The sequence below is a fragment of the Selaginella moellendorffii genome, unplaced genomic scaffold, assembly GCF_000143415.4.
Source record: "Selaginella moellendorffii unplaced genomic scaffold, v1.0 SELMOscaffold_26, whole genome shotgun sequence".
NCBI classification, from domain to species: Eukaryota; Viridiplantae; Streptophyta; class Lycopodiopsida; order Selaginellales; family Selaginellaceae; genus Selaginella; species Selaginella moellendorffii.
Genome location: NW_003314287.1, coordinates 814,018 through 826,993, shown reverse-complemented (window position 1 = coordinate 826,993; position 12,976 = coordinate 814,018). Strand labels below are relative to the sequence as shown.

At 51.1% G+C, this 12,976-nt stretch overlaps 5 protein-coding genes across 6 annotated transcripts; 3 read left to right on the top strand and 2 right to left on the bottom strand.

Annotated features, from left to right (window-relative positions):
• The first annotated feature begins 127 nt into the window (after nucleotides 1-127).
• LOC112348052 lies at nucleotides 128-2,554 on the top strand. Its single transcript, XM_024679999.1, has 12 exons — nucleotides 128-425; nucleotides 484-650; nucleotides 713-1,093; nucleotides 1,161-1,370; nucleotides 1,424-1,506; nucleotides 1,553-1,720; nucleotides 1,775-1,853; nucleotides 1,905-1,950; nucleotides 2,004-2,086; nucleotides 2,139-2,226; nucleotides 2,284-2,359; nucleotides 2,414-2,554. Exons 1-12 carry the CDS (start codon nucleotides 375-377, stop codon nucleotides 2,461-2,463), a joined length of 1,482 nt encoding a protein of 493 aa, XP_024535767.1. The 5' UTR covers nucleotides 128-374; the 3' UTR covers nucleotides 2,464-2,554.
• A 27-nt stretch (nucleotides 2,555-2,581) lies between these two features.
• Nucleotides 2,582-3,738, top strand: LOC9628802 (plastid-lipid-associated protein 6, chloroplastic). Of its 2 annotated transcripts, XM_002975088.2 has the most exons (5): nucleotides 2,582-2,788; nucleotides 2,859-3,092; nucleotides 3,164-3,290; nucleotides 3,345-3,552; nucleotides 3,626-3,738. In XM_002975088.2, the coding sequence occupies exons 1-4, from the start codon at nucleotides 2,597-2,599 to the stop codon at nucleotides 3,548-3,550; spliced, it is 759 nt and encodes a 252-aa protein (XP_002975134.2). In that variant the 5' UTR covers nucleotides 2,582-2,596; the 3' UTR covers nucleotides 3,551-3,552; nucleotides 3,626-3,738. The 2 variants fall into 2 exon arrangements, with proteins under 2 accessions (XP_002975134.2, XP_024535772.1); XM_024680004.1 differs by having other exon boundaries at nucleotides 3,345-3,738.
• On the bottom strand, nucleotides 3,610-5,271 carry LOC112348088 (pentatricopeptide repeat-containing protein At4g02750-like). Its single transcript, XM_024680140.1, has one exon. The coding sequence runs from the start codon at nucleotides 5,269-5,271 to the stop codon at nucleotides 3,610-3,612; it is 1,662 nt and encodes a 553-aa protein (XP_024535908.1).
• Nucleotides 5,272-5,369: 98 nt separating this feature from the next.
• On the top strand, nucleotides 5,370-7,681 carry LOC9637822 (vegetative catalase). The gene is made up of 7 exons (XM_024679998.1): nucleotides 5,370-5,660; nucleotides 5,759-5,902; nucleotides 5,963-6,281; nucleotides 6,338-6,655; nucleotides 6,709-6,921; nucleotides 6,984-7,141; nucleotides 7,211-7,681. The coding sequence occupies exons 1-7, from the start codon at nucleotides 5,485-5,487 to the stop codon at nucleotides 7,482-7,484; spliced, it is 1,602 nt and encodes a 533-aa protein (XP_024535766.1). The 5' UTR covers nucleotides 5,370-5,484; the 3' UTR covers nucleotides 7,485-7,681.
• A 1,076-nt stretch (nucleotides 7,682-8,757) lies between these two features.
• Nucleotides 8,758-11,552, bottom strand: LOC9637821 (DELLA protein RGL3). The gene has a single exon (XM_002974904.2). The coding sequence runs from the start codon at nucleotides 10,904-10,906 to the stop codon at nucleotides 8,948-8,950; it is 1,959 nt and encodes a 652-aa protein (XP_002974950.1). The 5' UTR covers nucleotides 10,907-11,552; the 3' UTR covers nucleotides 8,758-8,947.
• Nucleotides 11,553-12,976: the final 1,424 nt, after the last annotated feature.

Sequence of the window (12,976 nt, the reverse complement as noted above, 5' to 3'; positions counted from 1 at the left end):
TTGGATCGTCCAGGTCATGGGAAGAACACTAGAAATTCCGGATTCCGCCCCAGAATGTCCAGTGACGGGCTAAAATATAATACTATGTCCGTCGAACCCGTCTCAATCACTCCAAAACAACGCATCAGCCAGTACAGTAGGAAATAGCTTGTAGCAAAGAACAGGTGGATTCCATCCCTCGGCTCCACGATCGATCGATCGATCCCACCCATGAAGATTGGCGCTTTCTTGGCGTGATCTAGGGCAGCGGGATGGAGCACCCGCATTGCGGGAGGGCTTTCTTTCTTTCGGCTCCGAGAATTCCGAGGGAGGATCGTAGGGCGCCATGAGGATTTAAGGGTGGATCTTGATATTTCCAGCGAGCTCTCGCGGCGATGGTGTCGGATTTGGTCAGCGTCCGGCCTTCGCCACAATACAATGCAAAGGTATGCCTTCTTGTTCTTCGATTTGGCTGGGGGTGGAATTTCATGGCCGGATTGCCAGGACTCGGTGAAATTCGTCTCGGACTCGTCGGAGAATTTCTCTTCCGCTAGCGATGTTCGTCCCACGGCCGCGGCCACGGCAGCGGCGGTGGCGCAATTCACCGAGCACGAAGTACAAAGAGGGGACTGGCTCTATGATATCGGGCGGCGTCACAATGTGGATTTGAGGTACCTTTACCTTTTTGCTCGTGTGTTCTCTTTGGCCAACCTTTCTCTTGTGATTTTTCTAGATCATTGCTCAAGGCCAATCCTAACTTAATCAATCCAGATAGTATCCACGTAGGGAGCCGGATCAGGATTCCACAAGTTTCTTCCTCGTCCAACGTTTGCATTCCTCCGGTGAGTGTCCGGCAGCCTATAACACAAACTAGAAACGCTCGAGAAGCAACGGCAAGCACAGTGAAGGATTCTTCGTTTTCTAGCCAAGCCGAGAATCTGACGCTCAGTAAGATCTTCATGCTGCTTGGGAGCTTCTTGTGGAGAGATCGAGATCGAGTTCACAAGGTCGTGGACGGAGATTCTTTGGAGTGGCTTGCCGAGAAATATGGGACCACTGTGAGTGCTCTTCGCAGGCTAAACAATCTACAGACTGATACCATATACACGGGAAGGTTTGCTACCATTTTGTCATTCCTTACATGGATCGCTTTAAACTTTTGTTTCTTTTCTTTTCTACAGTGTGTTGAAGATTGATAGAGCACACTCTCGTCGTCTGCACGGGACATACCTTGGAAAGAAAGCAAGCTTCAAAGAAAGGAATGGTTTGCTGGATGGCATTCTCGAGACACCCTTACCTATTGCCGGGAGGAAAGAACCGATGCCCGGGCCATTGAAGTACGTCAAGGTTCGGTATGGCGATACTTTGGCAGACATAGCTTGTGCCAACGGGTATGTTTCTTCTATTCTGTTTAGTTTTCGAAAAAGTGGTGTCGTTTCCCCAGTTTAACCATCAGGGAGTTGCAAAAGCTTAACCATTTGCGGGATGATGCTATTTTCGAAGGCGACCACCTTGTCATCGCTTCAGGTAAAACCTTGCACTCATTGATGTATTTAATGTTTGTTCTTCACAGACCCCACAAGTATAGACATCTCGGACATACGATCCGGCAGGCGGAGGACCAGTCGTCCATTGTTCTCCAGGCACACGTCTTCGCTACAAGGAAGCAGTAAATATCCAGTCGGAGGTCCGGCTCTCACGTTCAAAGCAAGAGTTGCAAGTGGAGGAATCAAGCTTGAAGGTAGCTGCCGGTTTACTTCAAGAAATCATTTTCTTACAGCCGTATATCTGGCAGGGCGATGGAAAACAAAGAAGAAAGGCTTCCAACAACCAAGAGACAAGCGATTTCAATTCAGTTCTCCTCTTACTGACGCGTAAGGAACTTTCGACGTTGTGTGAAACATTTACACTACTTTCCAATGCAGGTTCATAAGTAGCCCGTTTGGTTGGCGATGGGGTGCCTTCCACGAGGTAAATGATGACACCATATCATATCTAAACTTTAACTTGAGTTCACGTTTCAGGGTGTAGATCTTGCGGCAGATAAAGGCAGTCCAATCCTTGCATCAAACAGAGGACTCGTAACTTTTGCCGGATGGAGTGGCGGGTATTCTTTTCTCTTTCTGTCCTGGTCGCTTCATTTCTACCTAGTCGTGCAGATATGGATACCTGGTTGCAATTCAACATGAAGGAGGGTTTGTAACTAGATACGCGCATTGCTGTGCCATTCATGCTCGCGTTGGTCAGGTACTTGCGGAGTGAGTTTTGCTAAGCTTTTTTTAACGGGTTTTATTTTTGTAACAGCAAGTTTCGAGAGGCCAGCGAGTCGCAGCGGTAGGAGCCACGGGGCACGCAACTGGGCCTCATCTTCATTTTGAAGGTTTGTTCCTAAGAGATAGATCAATCATTCCTTTTCTTAATCACTTCATTACAGTTAGAAGGAATGGTGAGGCACTGGACCCCTTGAAATGGGTGAACTTGTAGGATCGAATAAGCCAGGTTCTGCTCAAAAGTTGATTACTTATACATCTCATTTATTTTTCAGCAATAAGAAATATTCTCACAGCTTAAGTTACTTGCTGTACTTTGGTCGGTGTTCGTCTTACACTTAGGTTCGATGACTACTGTTGCATTCATTCATTCACTGCCTCGATGGCATCATCATCGCTCACACTTGTCCAGCAGAAGAAAATCGAACAAGCATACAGCAAGAGAAAATCTGATATGCTTTTCAGCAGCAGCAGCAGCAACGGATGTCAATTCGCCCTCTTCCTCTCTCGAAGCCAAAGCACTGAAGGCTGACCTCCTGGTAAGTTGTCCCTTTATCTAGAAATTTTTCTCTCTTTTTCTTTCTTTGCTAACGAATTTCCTCTTCCCAGAGTGTGGTTGCCGGGTTGGATAGAGGCATTTTCGCAAGTGACGATGATGTTGAAGCTGCCGACCTTGCTTCCAAGAGACTCGAGGACGCTGGGGATAAAATTGACCTGCCTCGTGATCTTGATAAGTTGCAAGGGAAATGGAGGCTTGTCTATAGCAGTGCCTTTGCTTCCGGAAATCTGGGAGGCAGCAGGCCTGGGCCTCGGGCGGCGAGATTTCCTCTGACACTTGGTCCGGTACTCTTTTAGTTTCTCTTTGAATCTCTTTGGTGAAAGTTTTTTGCTTTTTTTTTTTTTTTGCTCACAAGGTGTACCAAAGAATCGATGTATTAAGCCGCGAGTTCGACAACATTGTTGAGTTTCGGGCCCCAACACCTTGGCCCTTGCCACCACTGGAGACGAGAGCCACACTAGCTCATACCTTTGAGCTTCCAGGTTTGCTTAGCTTAATCCATCTGATGGTTCGATGCAACATAGTTATATATGTAGGCGGAGCAAGCGTGAAGATCATCTTTGACAAAACATCCATCAAAGGCTTGGGAGTTCTAAGCGAGCTGCCACCGCTCGACCTTCCGAGGTTACCAGACTTCTTGCGTTCATCTTCCAGTGGACTGTTTACCGTGAGTTACCTGGATGATGACTTCCGAATCACTCGAGGAGACAGAGGCGAACTCCGAGTCTTCGTCAAGCTCTAGCGGTAAGTTCTACGTGATAACGAACAAAACGCTGACCGGGATGTTGTTTTCGGCCACATTTACCTCGAAGAACAGATGTTTGCAACGAGAGAATAAGAAGATGGCGAAGAAGGATTGAATGCCAGGACTTCTTTCGCATTGGCAGGACCATTGTAAGTTCTCCAAGCTCCAAGCAAGCAAGTCCAGTCGAGAGAGCACGGCCGGAAAGGCATATGGTCGACGAGATCTCTGGCGTCCTCCAGATGCCCAGCTCGAGCCAGGAGATCGATCATGCAGCAAAAGTTTTGCTTGGTGGGAGTGAGGCCATAGTCGAATCCCATGGAGATGAAGTGGTGTCGGCCGCGGGCCACGCTCCCTCCATGGCTGCAAGCGATGAGCAGCGACACGAAGCAAACTTCGCAAGGTTCCTGGTCCATCTTCATCAGATCGAAGAGCTCGAAAGTTTGGCGATGGTGGTCGGAGCTGGCGCTGTAAGAGCTGAGGATGGTGCTCCACGAGAACTCGCTCTTGGATGGCAGGCGATCGAAGAGCTTGCGGGTGATCTCCAGCCGGCCGGATCGAGCGTAGGACGAGAGCATGGCGTCCCAGCACGCGCTACTCTTCTCCGGGATTTGCTCGAAGAGAAGCTCAGCTTGGGCGATCGATGGGACGGCGGCTAGCATTAGTGTCCAGGAGATGGCATCGGCGAATTCCATCCTGGAAAAGAGATCGCTGGCGTCGCGTGGTCTTCCGGCCAGGACAAACGCGCCCAAGAGGGTGTTCCACGAGATAATGTCCTTCTCTGGCATCTGGTTGAAGGTTTCTTGCGTTTGCTCAAGATGCCCACAACGGGCATTTGCTGCAAGAATTGAGTTGCAAAGCACAAGGTTCAGAAACGGTGCCGTGTCAAACAAACCCTGAGCTTCTGAAAGACAGAGGTTGCTTCCGTAAGCGTTGATCATCACCGCCCACGCAAACAAGCTCCTTGCGGGCATGCTTTTGAAGATGTGCTTGGCTCTCTCCAGATGCCCTACCTGGGCATTTGCTGTCAGAGCAATGGTCCAGGAAATTACATCGGTCTCGGGCATGGAGCTTAGAACAAGATCAACGTCTCTCAGCTTGAGGTTTTGTGCGTAGCAAGTTAGGAGCGCTGTGTATGAGAGTAAACATCGGGCGGGCATTGCATGAAACAAGCTCTTGACTTGATCGATTCGCCCGAGCTTGGCGTATTGCGCGAGCATCGCATTGAAGCAAACCAGATCTCTCTCCGGCATTTGAGTAAAGATCCTCTCCGCTTCATCTGCAAAAGAAGGGTTTGCAAACGCCACCAAAAGGACTGTCCAGGAGACGAGTGTTCTCAGCGGCATCTGCTCAAACAAAATCTTTGCGAGCCCCAAATGCCCATTATGGGCATATGCTGTGAGAATGGAGTTCCAGGAGACCAGATCTCTCCGCGGCATTGAATCGAAGACTTCTTTTGCTCTATCGACGAGCCCAGATCGCCCAAACGCATTGAGAATAACGTTCCAAGAGACTAGAGTGTGCGCCGGCATGGAATCAAACGCCGCCTTGGCCTCCTCGCAGTGCCGGTTGCTGGCATAGTCAATGAGCATCGCGTCCCACGCCAAGTAATCCTTGTTCTTGGAACCCAAGGCCGTGCTCGCGGCGCCCAAGTCATCGAATCGCGCAATGCGGGTGATCTTGTCTGCTGGGCGATCGGCGATGGATGCCAGGCATCTCATGAAGCATTTGGATTAGAAACTTCGCGGGATCATCACGATCACTTTCTAGGTCTAACCCCAGCTTTCGTTTTCTTGTCAAATGCTAGGTGTAGCGACGATGGAACTCCGAGTGTGAGGACATGGCTCTGCCAGTTTGTGCCATCTTCGCGGCGCCACGTCCGGCGCCGGTGTATAGTACTTTAGAGCGTGGCGCCAGCGACGGTATTTTAAAGAATGGCCTCGCTGGGCGCTTCCTCCATAGTGTTCACGGTGAGAAGCTCCATGGACGCCGAGAGTGGATCCAAGGCCTCGAATGGCAACAGCAAGAGCGCTAGCGTGCGAGTTGGAAGCTCGGGCAAGCCTCTCCACACCACCCTCGCCGGAGCTCCAGTCTCGGACGATAACAACAGGTACTGTGGTTCTTCCCAAAGCTTGGATTCGATCAAAAGCTTTGGTTTTTTTTGTCTTGATTCGATCGAAAGCTTTGTTTTTCTTTGTTTTCCTCTAGTGTGACTGTAGGACAGAGTGGACACCTTTTGTTTGAAGACGTCCATTTGTTTGAGAAGCAAGCACGGCTCAACCGTGAGAGAGTTCCCGAGCGCTTCGTCCATGCCAAAGGTGCCGGAGCTCATGGATACTTCGAAGTTACAAAGTAAGTCTGCTACTCGGCTCGCTTGTTTCTTTTACGTTTCGGACTCCGTGCCATTTGTAGGGACGTATCAAACTTGTGCAAGGCAAAGTTCTTGAGCGAGCCCGGAAAGAGGACCCCCGTTTTCGCCAGGTTCTCGAGCGTGGCGGCCGAGCGTGGATTCACCGACCTTGCGCGAGATGTCCGAGGCTTCGCGGTTAAGTTTTACACCGAGGAGGGGAACTGGGACATGACCGGGAATAACACGCCAGTTTTCTGGGTCCGGGACCCTCTCAAGTTTCCCGACTTTGTCCACTCGCAAAAGAGGAACCCCAAGACCAACGCCAAAGATCCAAACGCGTTCTGGGATTTTCTGAGCTTGGTTCCCGAGTCCATGCATCAGGTAACTTATAACTCTTTGCGTAACTTTGATCAACTTTGTCGATTCTCCTTGTGAAGCTTTTGATCACATTCTCGCCTCGAGGAGTGCCGGCTACATATAGAAACATGAACGGATACGGCTCGCATACTTTCAAGTGGGTCAACAAGGAGAGGAAAGCTCACTGGGTGAAGTTCCATCTCGTCACGGAGCACGGCATCAAAAACTTGACCCACGAAGAGGCCGTGAGTCTCTCGGGGTCTAAACCAGACTATGCGACCGAGGATCTCTTGACTAGCATAGAGGAAGGGAACTTCCCGGCCTGGAAGTTCTACGTCCAAGTTATGCCGCTGGAGGACGCTCCAAAGTATAAGTGGGATCCTTTCGACTTGACAAAGGTATGTGACACAATTTTTCTTCTTCTTCTGTTTTTCAAGGACGTGGATTTCAGGTGTGGTTGCACAAGGATTATCCCCTCATGGAAGTTGGCAGGCTCGTTCTCGATAGAAATGTCGAAAACTATCACGCGGAAGTGGAGCAAGCGGCATTCTCTCCAGGAAGCTTTGTTCCTGGGATTGAGGCTTCCCCGGACCGTATACTCCAGTCCCGGCTCTTTGCTTACGACGACGCTGCTCGATACAGAATTGGGACAAACTTCCACGACGTAAGAATTTATAATTTTCCAAAGATTCTAAATGTGATCTGATTGTGTCTACCACCATCCAGGTTCCGATCAACAAACCCATTGTGAAAGTCCAGACATATTCTCGAGATGGAGCGATGGTTGTCTCGGACAACGGCGGCAGCAAACCCAATTACTATCCGAACTCGTACGACAACTTGCCTCAAAACGACCCGACTCAGCCGGATGTTCACCCGTACGAGTAAGCAAAGCTTTTGTTTCCTATCACCGAGAAGGAGCTTCTAACATTCCTTTTCCTTCTTCTACGCAGGCATGAAGGTGGAACAGTTGGCCGGTTCCCTCCAAGAAAATGGGAAGAGCAGGACGACTACGAGCAGCCCCGTATGCTCTGGAAACTCATGTCCGAGGAAGACAAGGAGCAAACCGTGTCAAACATTGCAAACCACATCCGCGGAGCCGCCGAGTTCATCCAAGAGCGTCAAATGGGTCTCTTCCGGAAATGCGACGGGGATCTCGCGTCCAGGATCGAGAAGAAGCTCGCGGAGAAGAAGAAGTCGCCGGAGCCGTATACCATGATCGCCTAGAAGAAAGCTTGAGTTTTTTTACGTGGAATCTCTCGATCATCAGTCCATATCTTCCATCTTCCAGCTAAAAGAAAAAAAAAAAAAAGAGATATCCCATCCACTTCTAGCACTAGAGCGTACGGAAGGCAATGCCTCAATGATATTGGCACAGCACAAGCAAAAAAGTATCAAAGCAATAAAAAAGTTGGCAAATCTCTTGACAAAGAGAGAACAGTTCCAGAAGTGGAGACAACTTGGGATCTGGATTCTTCAAGGAGCCAAATGGCGGCACTCCTTGCCGCAGCTGCCACTAAAAAGAATGGAAAAATTCTCCTCGTGAAAACCATTGGATGGACCCAGCAACTTTTGCAACACCAACACCAACAACAAAGCGTGGAAATTCGAGGCCTTTGCCTTTCTTTGTTCTCCTGTGTCCACTTCCGTACAATTGTCAAGGTGCCAGAAAAAGGGTACCACATACAAGCTACTTGACTCGGAATCCACCACCTTTTCTTTTCCTTGGGAATTTTCCCTGTTGCCGTATTTTTGCGAAGTTGACTGTAATGCAGCAGCCCTTTCCACAATGGGTGCGGCAGCGAATCAAGGTATCATGGGAAATTGGAATTCTTCTGATTTCCTCCTCTTTTTCTTGCTGCCAACACTTTTTATTCCGAATCATGGCCGCTCTCTCCAAATCATCACAGATCCCATTAGAAGGGGAATCTTCTGCCTTTTGCAATCGCGCGAGCGAGCGAGGGGGGGAGCACACAAGGATAAAAAAAAGGTTTCTTCTTCTTCCTCCTCAATCTCTCCATCGTCCCATTGTTTGTTTGTTCGCGAAGATCAGCAAAGCTTGTCCCTTACAAACTTGGCACAATCGAGAAAAAATCAATCCCCAGCTAAAGAACAGAGAACTTTAGAGACGAATCCGCGCATACGTAAACATGTGGCCGTCTGCCCCGGGAGAGATTCGCTCCGGAGAGAAAAGAATGTGAAAGAAATCGGGGAAAGGGACGGCTCCCCTGCGAAGAACCCTAAAAACAGGGGACGCATCTTCGGTCGTGGTGGAGGGAGCAGGCATCAGATTTGGAGGAGCTACTGTGGTCCTGGGCGATCGCGCTGGCGCGCGCGCGTCACATCGGATTCAGGCACTTCGATATCTTGACCCAGATCGACGGGAGGAATTTGGGGCTCCCCTTCCGCGCTAGAGGACGAAGACGGATCCGACGGCTCCAGCCATCCCAATCCAACGGTCCAAATTTGAATAGTTCTTGAGCTAGCAAGCTCCCAGATCTTTGCTGAAAAGGTGCTCGAATTGAATTCTCCATCCTCTCTATAAACATCTTTCTTTTATGTACTGTGTAGATTCTCGACCCAAAACCCCCTTCTCTCCAAAACTCTTCCAAGAAATTCTGCGTTTCTTGATGATACTCTGCTCGCTATACCACTCGATCGATCGAAAATAGATCTCTCGATCGTGGCTCTCAAGCGCAACCCCACGTCGAGGCTGTGAGGAGCAATCGCTGCTGCCAGCCGAGAGAGATCGATCCCACCGGCCACCCCTCGCACGGCGATTCCACCACCCGGTATCCATCGCAGGGGCAGAGCTGGAGGAGCAGTTTGGCCTGGCTCACCGAGTGCGAGCTCATGGGCGCCTGCGCGAAGCCACACTCGCCCATCTTGCCCGCCCAAAACCCCATCTTCTCGTGCCGCTCGATCCGCTCCGCCCCCTCGCACGACACGATGTTCTTGATCTGCGCCGCGAACATCACCTGCTCGATCCGGACCCTCTCCTCGTCGCGCTGCGGCAGCGACGCGTCCAGCGAATCGAACACCGCGGCGTAGTAGTGGAGCGCCTCCACGAAGCGCGCGATGAAGTCCGGGGCGTTGTGCGCCGCCTCCTGCTCCACGACGGTCACCGCCGCGGGCCGGATCCGCCGCAGCCCCGCCAGGAATCGCTCCAGCTTGCGCGATTCCCGCGGCGCATTGAGCAACCGGTGGAGCTGGAACACGGCATTCACGGCCACCGCCTCCTCCTCCTCGTCCTCCTCCTCCTCCATATCCTCGACCTCGCCATGGCCGGTCCGGGGTTCGATCCTCGCCCCCAAATCCAGCTCCTCGAGGCTGCCCACCACCAGGGGCTGGAATCGAAAGGGCACGCCAAACATGGCGGCGAAGCTCGAGAGGCGATTGCCCGTGTCGCGCAGCGATTCCGCGCTGGATCCGATGCCCGTGAGCGTGAGCAGCGATGGCGGGCCGCCGGAGCGGCTGGCCAGCGCCTGGATGAAGCTCGGCCACTGGAATCCCTGGAGGATGTCGAGGTCGATGACATGAACCCTAGCGCGCCCGGCCACCGCCTCCACGATCGCCTGGTTGGCCGTGAAGTGGGCGAGCTTGAAGAAGGGCGACACCTTGTAGAGCGCCGTGAAGGCGGCCAGGTGATCGTCCGCGGCGGCGGGGTTGGCGGCGGGGCGGTGGAGGATGAGGCTGTGGAGGAGGTCGAGCTTGGCGGGCGGGAGGAGCTGCACGGCGGTGGCGGAGTGGCGGTGGTGGAGGATCCGCGTCGCCAGGCCCTCGGCGAAGTGGGCGGTGAGGCGCTGCATTGAGTCGCCATAGACGGAGGCGCCGTGCTTGAGCTGGGCGAGGAGGGCGGTGGCGGAGTCTAGGTCTTGGCGATGCACGGCCTGGGCGCACTCGAGGAGCACGTTGAGGAGCTCCAATCCCAGGGCCTGGTGGTGTCCCGGAGGATCCAATCGCGGGAGATCGATGTGATTTGGTCGCGGGAGCTCCACCTGGGCGGGCTTGTGGAAGAGGCTGTGGTTGTGGGCGATGATGGAGCTCTCGCGATCGGGCGAGCTGCTAGCGTTGGTGGCGGTGGTGGTGGTGGTGGTGGTGTCCGAGTGGGCGGAATTGGGCGGGCGCAAGCTCAGGAGATCGAGATCATCGTCGCCATCGACGAGCCTCTTCTTCTTCTTCCTTTCGTGGTGGCGAACCAAGGATGACGACTTGGGGAAGAGGATCTTGAGATCGGGCGCGCTGGTGGCGCTGGAAATCTCGATCTCCCGCTGGAAGACATGGATCTTGCTGCTGGCAAGATCATCCAATGGCTTCTCTGTTCCTTCCCCTTCCCTGGAATTGGCGTGGTAGTACTTGAGAAAGGGATTCGGGCTCTCCCTCCACTGCGAAGGTATGTAAGCAGCGCTGCGACGATCGAATTCGTCACCCCCTCCTCCTCCCGAGCCGGGATGGAAGAAGCCACTGTAAGATCCACCGAGCTGGGAGGGATGGGCCTGGTGAGCCGCCTGGATCATGTCCACCATCGCCGATCGCTTGGCCTGCTGGTTGCTGCGATCTTCCTCCTCGGTGTCGTCGATGATGATCGAGGAGGACGACCCCCAATTCTGCCCGACAATCACTCCCTCCTTGGAGTAGCCATCGAGCATAATTTTCTTGCCTGGGATCTTCTTCTTCTTCTTCTTCTGGAACTATCTAAAAAGTGAATCCATCCACGCCCCCTCCAGCGAGAAATATAAAACAAAGAGAGCGCGCCGCGCAGCGATGAGGGAAAGAAGAAAGAGTGGCTTTGCGGTTGACAATTTCTCCAAATCTCTCCCTCCAATTATATAAGGAGTGGGAGTATAGGAAGAAGGAATCTTTGGTAATCTCTCCACAGAGATTAGAAAGAAAAGAGAAAGAAGGTGCCCTCTTGCTCCAGGTGATTATTCCCTCTTTCTTTCACCAGGACTAGTGATGCGATGCAACTGGCAAGGGAATTTTGGGGTGTATCGATCCGTCGTCCAAGAAATCTAAAGCCAGGAAAGATGCCCCCTTGGATGCCTTGCCTTGCTTCGCGCTTTGCTTAGAGAGGGTTATGTGCTCTACTTGGTTTGTGGGGTCCTGTTTTATATTTGGTCTGCCACTCTCAGGAGAATTCCAAGCAAAGAAAGCGCATTGGGGATATCAACCCAGGGAGAGGCATCTTCCTCTTTTCTAAGCATTCTTTGCTCCACCACCTTTCCTGTTAGGGTAAATTCATCAAGTTACTAGTGCTTTTGCTTCTTCCAACATATGATCGATCTTGCATTCCATGGTTGCCAGCAAAGAATGAAGAACTTGATATATTTTTGCTCTAAGTCAAGAGGATTGATGGCGTTTTTGTATGGCAGTGGAAAATTGCGGAGCAACGTGACAAAGCCCTTGAGCGCGTCGTCTTGCGTTTGATTTTCGCGACTGATTGCATGGAATTCCTTTTTCCAACCCGTTGTTGTTGGCATCCATTATTTCTTTAGAATCTTTGATACCCCGCGCTTCTTGAATACGTGATTGCCTCTAAGCAGGAATCAAACGACAATGGGACAGTGTGCAGCCTTGTTTTGGGTGGCGGAATCTATTATTTGGATGCTTCTCCAATTTCCTCACAGGGGCATGCTGGCTGGAACATCGTTTGTCGTTGCTGCGCGATTGATCGATCACACCAACCAAAGACACACACCATAAACAATGGAGAAGCAACAGTAAGAAATCAAGATGATCAATCAAAACAAGGCTATCGCCATTTCTATAACACTGAGAATATATGGGAATCGGGATTACACTACTCATCTTTGGGGACATCAACAAAGCAATGCTTATCGATCAAACCAAAACAAACAAACAGAGAGAAACCAGCAAAACTCGCGTGGATTTTTTCTCGTTTTTTCCTGTTTGAACATTCAAAGGACGCGGTCAGGAGATGCTTCTCTCCCGTAGATTCTCCCCTTCTTCTTCTTCTTCTTCTTCTTCGTCTTCAGCTTCCTCCCATTGACTTCGCAATGGCGGCCATCCAACGCATGATCTACACCGGGAACTTTTGATACGTTTGCGTTTTTTCTTGGGTGCGCCACATAAATGGAGGGCATCTTTCTTGCCCTCCTCTCTTTCGAGTTTCTGGAGGATGTTTTGCCTGCCATGCTTTCCTTTTCCCTCTTGTGGAGAGATTGTTCATGATAGACAGCATTCTCTAGGACTCTTTTCTCTTTGGCGCGATAGATATAAATATATATGTGCCTGATTGATTGAAATTCACACCTTATAGTGAGTTTGATGATGCTCACCACTCCAGTGATGGCCAGCCAGCCCCACTTTATATTCCTCTTCAATAGCTTTCTCAGAGGAATCCCACGCAAACCAGCAGTTGTTTCTGTGGGGAACCTCTTCCACGATCGACGGGAATATAGATTTTACACAAGTCGTGCATAAGGTGGCAGGCAAACTTACCTTCAAAAAGTGTGGCTGGCTGCGAAGAACCCTAAAGTTCTTGCATCCTGTTACATGATGAGTGAGCTTTGGATTCTCTGGAGGAATAATATGGGAAGCTTCTCTTAACTGTTGTTGGTGCTATAGATTAACGAACTCATCCATCCAGAGCCCTGTTAAGCGATGTGTGTGGAGTGTAGTGCACGCGCTGTGCATGGATTTTGTGCGATTACACTTTTAGACAATGTCAACGTAAAGGCAGAGCGATCGATGATCCC

What these genes read in the sequence shown, in the direction of transcription:
- LOC9637822 (XM_024679998.1), top strand. Translation starts at nt 5,485, where the DNA reads ATGGCCTCGCTGGGCGCTTCCTCCATAGTGTTCACGGTGAGAAGCTCC. An exon ending in ATCCTTTCGACTTGACAAAG is followed by an intron (nt 6,656 to 6,708) that starts GTATGTGACACA and finishes CGTGGATTTCAG; the next exon opens with GTGTGGTTGCACAAGGATTA. An exon ending in CCGGATGTTCACCCGTACGA is followed by an intron (nt 7,142 to 7,210) that starts GTAAGCAAAGCT and finishes TCTTCTACGCAG; the next exon opens with GCATGAAGGTGGAACAGTTG.
- LOC9637821 (XM_002974904.2), bottom strand. Translation starts at nt 10,906, where the DNA reads ATGCTCGATGGCTACTCCAAGGAGGGAGTGATTGTCGGGCAGAATTGG.
- LOC112348052 (XM_024679999.1), top strand. Translation starts at nt 375, where the DNA reads ATGGTGTCGGATTTGGTCAGCGTCCGGCCTTCGCCACAATACAATGCA. An exon ending in GATACCATATACACGGGAAG is followed by an intron (nt 1,094 to 1,160) that starts GTTTGCTACCAT and finishes TCTTTTCTACAG; the next exon opens with TGTGTTGAAGATTGATAGAG. An exon ending in TGGAGGAATCAAGCTTGAAG is followed by an intron (nt 1,721 to 1,774) that starts GTAGCTGCCGGT and finishes TATATCTGGCAG; the next exon opens with GGCGATGGAAAACAAAGAAG.
- LOC112348088 (XM_024680140.1), bottom strand. Translation starts at nt 5,271, where the DNA reads ATGAGATGCCTGGCATCCATCGCCGATCGCCCAGCAGACAAGATCACC.
- LOC9628802 (XM_002975088.2), top strand. Translation starts at nt 2,597, where the DNA reads ATGACTACTGTTGCATTCATTCATTCACTGCCTCGATGGCATCATCAT. An exon ending in CACTGAAGGCTGACCTCCTG is followed by an intron (nt 2,789 to 2,858) that starts GTAAGTTGTCCC and finishes TCCTCTTCCCAG; the next exon opens with AGTGTGGTTGCCGGGTTGGA. An exon ending in TTCCTCTGACACTTGGTCCG is followed by an intron (nt 3,093 to 3,163) that starts GTACTCTTTTAG and finishes TTTGCTCACAAG; the next exon opens with GTGTACCAAAGAATCGATGT.